A 12463-nucleotide genomic window follows, 5' to 3' on the forward strand; every position below is an offset into this window, starting at 1 on the left:
GAATTAATAACACCACAGCCATTGCATCTCTAAGTCTAATGAGATATATTTAGTATAACAGAATTATGCTTCCTTTGTTATGAAGTTTGACAGTGACCTAATAATAAAAATGTGTATATTTCCTTTTTATAATAATTAAAACATTCACTCAGTCACAAGGTTTTTGGTAAAAGAAATTTATTCAGCGGGGCCTTGAGTAAAAGAGGTGCCCTAGGAAACAACGGGTTACAACATTTACTATCAATTTGTATAATTTTGGTTTAAAGCTGTGGAATCAGTTTTGCTGTTCAGTGCACGAACACTGCTTTTCTGCATCATCTTCAACCAATTTAGAGTTTCCGACTTTCTGCACCAAGAATAAAATAGGTTATTAGATTATTACGTTTCTTGTGGATGGGGCACCTTAATTGTGTCCCTTCACTGCGACCCCAAGTCTATTGTGGCTCACACCTATGTGTTTATACTTCCCCAATCAAGTCCGCCCTCTTTAAAAGTTTGATAATTTGACTGGGAGATCTTCAAAGAGATTAAGAAACATTTTCTTATTCCCAAGCAGGACCGTTCCGACCCGGAGGTGCAGGGGGTGCGGGGCACCCGGGCGGCAGGTCAAAAAAAACTAAATAAATATTTTTAAAATGTAATAATTTGTTTCAAAAAGTATTATACACATATTATTTTAAAATATTATACATATGTAAATATTATTAATTATTAATTAATGTATTAAAGTTACTTCATAACATTCTAAATATTATTAGTTATATTTCCGATTCAAATTTAATAGGTATACCTAGATATACGCTTCAGGTCGCAACGAGTTGGAAAAAATATGTCGCGTCGAAGATTTTTCAGGAAAATACTTGTCTGTGGTCAAGGCATATAAATGCGTGCAGTGCGTGCACTTGTTTAATTTTAAATTTTAAGCGTGTAGCCTGTAGTCGTGTAAATCGCAACGTTATTAAAAGCTTTTGTTTAATATTGTGGTAAAAATTAAAAAGGTAAGTATCTCTACACATACGTTAATTTGATTACATTTTTTTTGAGCTGTCATATAAAATTTAAATATCGTTTTAATATTTTTGAAATATATATATATATATATATATATATATATATATATATATATATATATATATATATATATATATCTCCAGATGAACGAGTCCCGATACAGCGACGCCCTTGGGGTGGGCACGTTGAGCCTTATAAAGAGTCAGCAGCTGTTCTGGTGTATACAGTTTTTCCGTTTTGAAAAGCACTCCGAGTTTTTTGGAAGCCGCCCTGGCGACCTCGGCAACGTGGTTCATATAGGATGTTTGGAAAATGGGTAGCCAAACGGAAATGGTGGATGATTGAACCTACTGCCTATTTATAATGCATAATATTTTTTTATTTTTCCTGAAATTTAAGGAGTTTTTTTTTTCCTTTTTTTAGATACCTATAACTCCTATTAGAAATCTCCCAATTTTTTTACTCTTGAGATTTTTTAAATTTTTGTTTTCAATTAATTTTATTTTAAAAAGTAATGTTGACTTATTTAGAGTCAAATAATATAAGAACTAAAAAAAAATAATTAATGTTGAACTTGAGGAAAAAATTATATGCGGTATGAATAGCCAGTAGTCGCACTCATCCACTAATTCCGTTTGGCTACTCACCTTTCAAATATTAGTTATTTGCTTAATAAAAAAGTAGCATTTAATCTTAATATTTATTTTTTTTTATTTGAAACGTTAAAAATATATCTCTTTATTCATTCAGGCAAAATATAGGATAACTTGGATTTATTTTAATTTTCGATTTGTTTTATTATAGATGTCTGATAATCGAAAAAAGCTTTCTGGAGCACAGTACAGAAACCGAAGGCGTGAAAAAGAAGAATTAACTAAAAAGGCTTGCAGTTCACTCCAAGCGTTTTTAATCCCAACAAGATCACATGACAAACCATCAAGTTCCCAAGCCCGAGATGAAAATGTGACGGAGACTATATGTATAATGGTCAATAGCGGAGAAGAGAAGGAGAACTCATCGAATACCAAAACTATGTGGAAGGTGATTTATTAGCAGAACAAGGATCTGAAGTAAGCTTTGAAAATATTAATGTCTATAAGGATCCTGGCTATTGGCCAAATGTTTCATTGGATAAAATTAAATTAACTCATAGAGTTAGGGCCTACGCAACTAACGGAGGCTGATATGACGTTTCCTTTAAATAAAGACAATAGGATTCTCATCTATTTATCATAAAAAAAATGTGTAATGGAGAAATAATTCCGAGGGTTTGGCTAGTATATTCTAAATCAAAAGATTGTGTATATTGTTTTCCTTGCAAAATATTTAAAACTTTTTCTGGTGGTAGTGGTTTGGTTGAGGGTTATAACGATTGGAGACATTTAAGTCAACTTATAGAAAGACATGAAAATTCAAAGGGGCATATTTGTAATACAAAATCTTGGCTTGATTTAAAACAATCAATTACTTCTAAAACGACAACTGATTCACTAAACGAGAAATTAATAAACATGGAAAAAGATAGATGGGTTTCTGTTTTGAAAATTATAATTTATGTTGTCAAGTTTTTAGCCGGTCAAAATTTGAGTTTTAGAGGTGAAAATAACAAGATATACGAGCAACAAAACGGAAACTTTTTAAAATTAATCGAAACAATTGCGAATTTTAATGAAACAATATGCGATCACATTAACAGGATTAAAAGAACTCCATCAAATATGCCTCATTATTTAGGTGTTCATATTCAAAATGAATTAATTTTCCCTCTGGGAGAGCAAATAAGACATGACATTATATCTATGTTAAATGCTAGTAAATATTTTTAAATTATTTTGGATACGACTCCTGACGTGAGTCGAGACCAACTAACAATTGTAATAAGGTTTGTTTTATTAAATAATACATCGAAATTAGAGAGCATTTTTTGGGATTCATTTCAATATCAGATTCGACAGGACAAGGCTTAACTAATGTTTTATTGGATTTTTTGGAGACTCACAACATTTGTTTAGGCGATTTAAGGGGTCAGGGATATGGTAATAGAGCGAATATGAAGGATCGCAATAATGGTTTACAAAAAAAAATTATTGAATTCAACCCTAGAGCTTTTTACGTGCCTTGTGCAGCCCATAGCTTAAATTTAGTTGTTAATGACGCTGCAAATACATCTTTAGAAATTACAAGTTTTTTTGCTATTGTGCAGGAACTTTACGTTTTTTTCTCCGCATCAACTAAACGTTGGCAAGTTTTAAAAGATGAAATCCCAACGTTAACACTAAAACCTCTTTCTAGTACTAGATGGGAAAGCAGAATAGATGCTCTGAAAGTTCTTAGACATAATTTAGGAAAAATATATGACGCTTTATTTGCACTTCACTCTGATAATAACAGTGACTCCGATACCAAAACTATGGCTAATTCATTACTCTTAAAAATTAAGTCGTTTAAATTTATTTGTTCCATTATTATATGGTATGTTAACAAAAATTAATATTGCAAGTAAAGTGATGCAGGAATCCGATGTTGCCCTACCTAATATTATTTTAATCTTAAAACAGACTAAAACATATATATCTAGTATTAGATCAGATGAAGGTTTCACTGATATTTTAGAGGAGGCCAAAAAAGTTGCCGAAGACATTGATTGCGAACCTTCGTTTCCTCCGATTAATATTATTAGACCCCGAACAAAAAAGCGTTTATTTGACTATGAGTGTGTAGACGAGGCCCCTAAAAATCCAGTTGATCAGTTTAACATTAATTTTTAGTTTGTTATATTAGATACTACATTATTAAAATTGGAAGAAAGATTCGAGCAAATGAGGTAACATGATACGTTGTTTAATTTTCTTAACAACCTACATAGCTTTCTCCAAACAGAAAAATCAAATAGGTTTGCAAAATGTGTACTTGAGAAAATTTTATATGATCCATCAAAAAATGAAAAAGATATTTTAGCTCAAGATTTATCTGATGAAATTGATAATGCTGCACCCTATATTTCCCCTGAAATGAATGTCTTAAATGTTCTTACCTACCTATTTGTAAATAACCTCATCTATGTTTTTCCCAATTTAGTAATATCCCTTAGAATTTTCTTAATATTACCTGTCACAGTAGCTAGTGGAGAAAGAAGCTTTTCTAAACTCAAAATAATAAAAAATTATTTACGATTCACAATGGGTCAAGAGAGGCTTTCTGACTTATCAATAATTAGTATTGAAAAAGAAATTGCAGAAAATATAGATGTGTATAACATTGTTAAAACATTTGCATTCAAAAAAAGCGAGAAAAGCAAACTTTGTATAATCATCGGATAGGTTAGCTACCTGCCCCTTTATGTATAGATACTATAAAGTGCATGTTGCGTATGTAAATAATATGTATGTATGTATTTAATTACAACTTAAATGTATATATATTAATTAAATGTTTGTATTTAATTACAACTTATTTGTAAATACATTACATTACAAATAAATTGTAAATAAAATTATGATTTAATATAAAATAAAGTGTTTATGTTTCTAAGATGTTGTTTTTTTTTAACGTTAAATTATTTCAAGTTATTTATTTACAAATGTTTATCAAAGGCCGGATTCGGTGGGGTAAAGGAGGGGCGGCAAAATTTTTTTCGCACCCGGGCGGCAGATACTAAGAACGGCCACCTAAGAACGGCCCTGTTCCCAAGAATAGAATAACGGACCAGCATAGGATTTTCTTAATTTCTATCGGTCTATTATAGCTCAGATTTGTAGTTCAGATTAGCAGCATACTTTAGAATCAAATGAACTTTTTAAAGTTGCTAAAGGTTTAGTTGTTACGACTCTTTTGCAAAAATTAAAAATTACATTATTATCTATTAATTAGATTAAAGAATCAAGAATTCCTAGGACAGATCATGTGATCAGGTTGAATTATTTGCAAACATTGGTTGTGGCATTATAAATCCGCAATGTTATTAGGTTTTGCCTCTGCTTAGAGGAATCTAGGTTTTTTTCCCTAAAAAACTTTGAATCTTTAAAATAATTACTAAAAATCGTAAAACTTTTGGTCCAGGTAAAATATAGTTAAATCTTTGGTTGCCATTTTAAAAAAGAAGATGAGAATATAGAAACTACAAAATCTGTATGAAATTTTCTATGGCACAACACAAAGAATTTTAGATTGGATCCGAAGTTTTGTGTAAAGTAGGCTGATATTGATACTGCCAAATATGCATTTCATACAACGCATAGTTACGTCATCACCTATGGCCGATCGTAAAGGTGTATCAATAAATACAATTGAATTAGGAGCCAACTGGAATTCGAATTTCCTTTGCTAATTTTTGCAAAGTAACTGTTGTAATGATGATATTAATGCAAGAGTATTTTTTGAAAATAATCAAATGAATCAATTTGTATTCTAATGTTTTGAAATATAACAATATCATTGTTATTTTGTTATTACTAAGTGTTTAATATTGTCTTCATGAAATAATTCTTATATAGATGTATATATCACAAACATTAATTTAATGTTTTGAATTTTAATATCTTTGTTTTTATTTTTTAGTCTACAGTTGCACAATTCAACATCTACGTTGTTGTCTTATTTACGGAACGAGGACGAAATATAATTCCTAAATCAAACGAACTTACATGTAATGAAGTTCGATTGTAATTATATGAAGTTCTCGTGAAGTAAATAAGTCCCTCCCACCCTGACTTACGTCTCCTATGGTTAATTGCGTCAACTGCAGTTCACTTAAGTCTTTAGAGAATGAGTTGGATGTGCATCCGGACCATCGTGGGAACCCTTGGGACCAGGGGAGCGAGGGATTGTTTTCTTTAAATTTCGTGGTGTACGGTATGAGTAGAGAGACTACGTTGTTATCTTATTTACTTCACGAGGACTTCATATAATTACAATCGAACTTCATTACAGGTAAGTTCATTTGATTTAGTAATCTTTATTAATGATACCACGTACAATATTTACATCCTCTAGTACACTCTCTGCCAATACATATATCTCTGATCGCAGACTCATTTTTGTTGACTTAAATCTGAAATCAACAAACCTACACCAAAGCTTATTACGTACCGTAGTTATAAAAATCTTATTTTAAGTGATTTTTTATCTCTACAACTTATCTTGGATGGACACAATTTATGAGATTAATATAGACAAAAAATTACTTGTTTTTACTGATTTTTTAAGCACAGTTTTTAATATTTATGCTCCCTTTAAAGAATCTCGGGTGACAAAACCTTATGCTCCGTGGCTTATCAAAAATTTAAGCACACTAAAGAACCTCATGATTGGGACTGATGCAACAAGCTGCAAAATTTTACAGTTTCTGTACTGAGATCCAAAAAAAAGAGTCACTCAAATTTATATCTGGACAGAAAAAAATAAAAAAAACATGGCCAGCACTTAGATCGTTAAATGTCCTAAACTCAAATGATGCATATATATGCAAATTAGCACCTAATTTAACAGATCCAATTTAATAAACCTGAAATGTTGATAAAATTATGCAAAATATAAAAACTAATGCCTCTGGCCCAGACAAAATCACGTCAATTTTGTTAAAATATTGCAATCTATTTATTGATTCTTACATAACTCATTAACAGTTGAATACAACAAATTTATTTTCCTCAAAACTGGAAAACTGCAATAGGAATACCTTTATCCAACTGAAAAAAATTGGGAGACTTGCTCAGTATGGAAATTTTACCTGCTCTTTCTAAAATTATGAAGAAAATTGTATACAGCCAGATGTACTCATATTTAAATGATAATAGTATGATTTCAAAATTGCAAAACGGGTTTCGTAAAGGTTATTTCACATTTTCCGTCTTGGCTGTGGTAACTGATGATATAATTGTGGCATTGGATCATGGACTTGTAATTATTTTTATACTCTTAGATTACTCGAAGGTATTGGACGCAATAAATCAACGACTCTTGTTGGCAAAGCTAAGATATTACGGTTTTGACGTTGACTCATTGCATAGTATTTTACAACAGGTATCAAACAGGTCACAATAAGTGTTTTTTAATAGTTTGTATTCAGAGTCTAATGTCATACTATCAGGAGGGGCTCAGGGCTCAATCATTGGTCCCCTTTTCTTTATTATTTACAAGTCTGAACTTATAAGCTTCATGTCGGAAAAAATACAAGTTTTTGTTGATTTCACTTCTCTGGAAAAGATTATGTCACTTGCAACGAAAATATTAATCATAAACTAAAAAATCTAAAAATTCTCTCTAAAAAACACGGCGTTCAACGGAATCCATCAAAATAAAAACTTATTATTTTTGGCAAAAGTTTTTAAAAAATAACATTAAAATTAAAGTAAAAATACTTTCAGAAAAAAAAAATATTTTTAAAACTTTTATACTTTCCCATTTTAGCTTTGCTGATTTTATTTATGGCCCTTACCTGCGTCAAGCGGAATAATATTATATTGTATTCGTCTAATTCTTGATTTAAGAAAATCAGATCACGTATCACATTAAATTAATGAACTGAACTGGCTAAATATTTCTAAGCAGTCAGATTTTAGGTTGGATTCGGTTGGTTTAGGTTGTATTTATTTAGAGAACAGTTAAACTCTGAAAGTGATCTTGAAGACCGCCTCAAGAAGCTTAGGGAAAACCCAAGAGAACATTCTTGGAATTGTAATGAGGAGGGACATCTTAAACATCAATTTTTCAAGGCATTGACAAACCCAAGGAACCAGACAACCTTCTGAAGTGCAAGCTAGCTAGATGCTACCAAGCTCCACATATAAGAATATACCGTCTGCCACGTCCTGGAGAGAGCTTGGTAGTACCGGGAAAAAATAAGCGGCCGTGTTTGTAAGATTGTGATGGATACAGAATCCAGTCATAATATTGTGAAGCCGAACCTCATAGCTCATTGTAGAATTTCACCACAACCAAATTTAATCCTGGAGTCAGCGAATGGAAAAAATGGAAAGAATGGAAAAGAATCTCGATTATTGGATTACATGAAGATAAAGTCACATTTGCTTAACAATGTCATTGGCTTAACAATATTCCAATAGCAGAAATTATGAATGACGTTATATTAGGATTAGATGTTATCAATGCTCAGCAGTACAAAATGGATTGTATATAATCGCATATTGATGACGAAGAGATCCTTAAGCACTATCTACATGAAGATATTGGAAATGCCCGAGTCGTTAGGTTATCTCAGGACATAACCATACCAGCTAACACAGAGATGGTGGTTAATCCCACAACTGGAGGAAAAGACAAAAACTATTTTGATTGAGCCCATAAATAACTATAAAATACACGATCAAGGAATTCTTCCAGCAAAGACGTTATCCACCCAGAAGGAATCTGCTGTTTTGGTTCGAATAGTAAACTTGAAAGAATATGATCAATACCTAAAACAAGGAGAGAACATTGGCGTATGCTCTGAAGCAGCGGTAGTCACGAAAAATGCTGATAAAACTCGTCATTCAAGCAGACCTTTTCCTATATGTTTACAAAATCTTTTTGAAGAAACTCTGCCAATTGAACCATTGACCGGTGTAGTAAATTGCGACATCTTCTTACAGAAAATCAAGATGTGTTTTCCTTGTACGATAATGACCTGAGAAGTACTGATTCGGTACAGAATCGAATTAACACTGGAGACAATGATCCGATAAAACAAGCATCTCGAAGGATTTCGATAACTAAACAAGGTGAAGTTTCCCCAATGCTTTAAGAAATGAGGACACAAGGAGTTATAGAACCTTCCCAAGTCCTTGAACATCTCCAGTTGTACTAGTAAAGAAAAAGGACAGATCTACCAGATTTTGTAAAGAGTATCGGCGACTGAATGATATTACCAAGAAAGACAGTTATCTCCTAGAGAAAAATTGACGACACCCTGGACACGTCAACAGGTTCACAATGGTTCTCCACGCTCAATCTGAAGGGTGGATACCGGCAAGTAAATATGCACCCAGAAGATAAGGAAAAGACCGCATTCTCGACTTTGAACAGGACTTTGGCAGTCAAGCCCTTTAGACTCTGCAATGCTCCAGCCCCTTTTGATAGACTTGTTAATCGAAATAATGAAAACTGTGTTACGTGGAATGGCTTGCGAATCATGTTGATTTATCTGAAGGACGTCATCATACTGGGAAAAGCATTTGAAGATCATTTAAAGAATATTTAAGCGGTATTTTTCAAGAAATGAGAGGCTAACCTGAAACTAGGTTCTAAAAAATATTTCGTATTTTAAAAAAAAAGTTCGATATATCAGTGCTACATGTTATATCAATGCTACTGTTATATCAGAAAATGGTGTCTTAAAAAGACTTATCCAGATAAAGTCTAGATAAAGATATTTAGTTGTTCAGCAGAATGTGAAAAATCTTTTCAAGAGCTCTAAAGAGCACTGTGCACATCTCCAATTTTAATCCGATTACCGTACAAACTTTTATTTTGGTTACAGATGCAAGCAATGTTGGAATTGGAGAAGTCCTTTCCCAAAAATATGAAGATAGAGAACGAGCGATAGCTTATTTCAGTAAAAGAGGGAGAAATTAATTTATTTCCTAACTAATCAAGTGCTACCTTTACTTTTTTAAGACAGTTCTTTTTCATTGACGGCACAGATTTAATTTTTAATTTAACTATAACTGATTTTTGTATCTTATTACTTGCTTTTAGCCAATTTTCACAAAAACGGTGATCAAGGTGCTTTTTACTGAAAGCACTTTTTTATGCAAAATGCATAAGAACATCATAATCTGATGCTCACACGGGCGCAGAAATTGAATGCTTAGAGAAATGGGGTTAAATTTACCCAATACCCCCTTGGTTCGCCCGCCCCTAGTTAAAATAATGTTTGTATAATAGTTAAAACGAACAAACGTACTAACAATAATTTATATCTTAAAATTGATTGCGGTAACCAAAGTAGCTCTGAAACTATAAAACGAAAATATAGTTTTTAAGGTTGTCTTCAAAGAGATCTAATGTACTTCCCTGAGGAAGCATATCCGGACCCATGTTCATATGAACTTTTCTTTTTTTCATGTTTTCTACCTATCCTAAAAGTTTGTAACATGATCAACGGAACACCCTGTATATAAGATCAATTAATATACGTAATCAAATCAATTTTGTTTTATATTTAAACTTTCTGTTAATTTGCAGGTGAAGCATATTACACATCATGGTTCTCTGAAGAGAGAATAAGAGATTAGGTATCTTATTTATATCTTATTTTTAAACACAATATAACAAAACAACCTTCTCTATCTCTTGTTATCTAACAGAGAACCAGATCGAGGTTGGGATTCAAACTAAGAACCTAACGACGATAAAGTAGGTATCATGCCCACCGCTTTGCCTCGCCACCACTTTAATAATCGTGTTTATTTCCGCCTTTTATTCTTTTTATTTATTATTTTAATTTTTTTTTTAGTATTGATAAAAACTAAGAAAATTTCCACTGGTCTCCGTTGACCAAGTGGTGTCAAGTGAACTTGTTGCATAACTATTCTATATTGGCTTCAAAAGCTTTAAACTCACCCTTTTTCTTTAGTCTCATCAGGAATCAGGCGAGTAACAGTGGTTCCGATCGCTAGAATAGCACTCTGCGGAGGGTTTATAATTGCACAGAAGTTCGATGTTCCAAACATTCCTAAATTTGACACACTTATAGTACCACCTAAAAATCACAAAAAGACATTAGTTTAAATTCAGATATGTGTTTTGTTCGACACAAAATGCTTACTCAACGCATAAATCTAATGTGCGTAATTATTATTATATATTAAGAAGAAGAAAATCGATTTTTTCATCTATTTGAATAATTAACATTACATTACAACACTTAATTTTTTAACAATATATTTTTCGTTAATTATATAATTTTTGATCAACAATGTTTAAAATCAATAATTTACTCGAGGCATATTTGAAAATACTCAAGAGAATGAGAACAAATCTATTATTTTTCATATTTAAAAAAAATTATAAATCGAAACTCAAAAGCGACAAACTACAGACCCTTACCACATTCAGTTTCAAAAAGTTGAATTTACTTTAATAAAAACATTTTTTATGAAATTCGAACATGATGTTTTCTGTATCTATTTACCTTGGAATTCCTGAGGTTGAAGCTTTCCATCTCTAGCCCTAGAAGCTAATTCCTTTACAGCTTTACTGATCTGAACTACACCTTTGTTATTTGCCTCCCATACGATGGGTGTAATCAAACCTTTATCCGTGGATACAGCGACACTCACGTCTACATTTTTATACTGTCTCATCACAGAATCCAACCAGTGAGAGTTTGCTTCTGGGACCTGCATTTATTCGAATAATTATAAAAATATCTATTTCATTTTTGCAGTATTAATTTACCTTCTGGCTGGCAATAGCTACAGCTTTGATAATGAAATCGTTAACGCTTAGTTTTACGCCAGATTTTTCTAATTTCTTGTTGTATTTTGATCGGATTTTCAGTAGTGCATCTACGTTTACTTCTTGACTGAGGTAGTAGTGGGGAATTTGTTGTTTAGACTCCAGAAGGCGTTTAGCAATGGTTTTGCGCATACTGGACACTACGAATGTAAAAAGTTTTCATAACAAGCACATATAATTTATGGATCGTACACCTTGAATACAAATAAAGATATAAATAACGATTTAAATATTAAGTAGATGCATATTAAAATAAGTGTAAAAAAATGTATCAAAAAAGTGTAAAAACTTGTAGAAAATAATCTACAAGTTCGTTAAATATATAATAAAGTGTCAACCTGTTAATTTTCAAAATTAACAAAATTATTTAATATTCATTATTTTATTCAAGAAAGGACTTAAAGATACTTCTTTCATTTATTCGGTCTCTGGCATTTTACAGATTTTTCACTTTTATTTAATTTTTAAGTGTTTAAGTATAAATTGTATGGCTTGAATTTAATAATACTATTTTCCGATCCAATCTAATTTAATTTAGGGAATTAATAGCTATGAATGAAAATTTTTGAGATCTTCTTGAGTTTATTGCAAAAGGTAATACAATTTATCGTGACTTTTGATTTTTAAAATTATGTTTGTGTTACAATATGACCTACCTTTATCTATAAAATACTATTTTTATTATGATAGTACTATTGCAAAATGTATAAACCCAATGGGTGGTTCCTCCACCCTGTCTGGCGTGAATTAAGGTCTCTCTCTTACTTACCTTTTTTCAACTTATTCGTGACATTAGTAATAGATACGGATATTAATTAGTATAATAGTTAATTGCTTTTACAGTTTAGTTAATAACAGTTAATAAGCCATTTTATTGTGAACATAGTTTTATTTATAAGGTTTGGACTTTTTAGAAAAAATTTGGTTGTGGTTTCATAGTGGCCATCCTGCTTCGCGAAAGAATTTTGATGGATGGAGTGACTGGACGGTGTCT

At 31.7% G+C, this 12463-nt stretch overlaps 1 protein-coding gene across 2 annotated transcripts in view; it reads right to left on the reverse strand.

Moving 5' to 3' along the window:
- The window catches only part of LOC126738063 (dihydrolipoyllysine-residue acetyltransferase component of pyruvate dehydrogenase complex, mitochondrial), a 56123-nt gene that overhangs the window by 12268 nt on the left and 31392 nt on the right, over positions 1 to 12463 (reverse strand). For both annotated transcript variants that reach the window (XM_050443242.1, XM_050443241.1), the window contains exons 7-9: positions 11410 to 11609; positions 11144 to 11351; positions 10573 to 10711 (exon numbers count right to left, since the gene is read on the reverse strand). In XM_050443242.1, the coding sequence (XP_050299199.1) occupies positions 10573 to 10711; positions 11144 to 11351; positions 11410 to 11609 (547 nt within the window). The remainder of the gene's footprint in view (positions 1 to 10572; positions 10712 to 11143; positions 11352 to 11409; positions 11610 to 12463) is intronic.

The sequence above is a fragment of the Anthonomus grandis genome, chromosome 6 (genome assembly GCF_022605725.1).
Source record: "Anthonomus grandis grandis chromosome 6, icAntGran1.3, whole genome shotgun sequence".
NCBI lineage: Eukaryota > Metazoa > Arthropoda > Insecta > Coleoptera > Curculionidae > Anthonomus > Anthonomus grandis.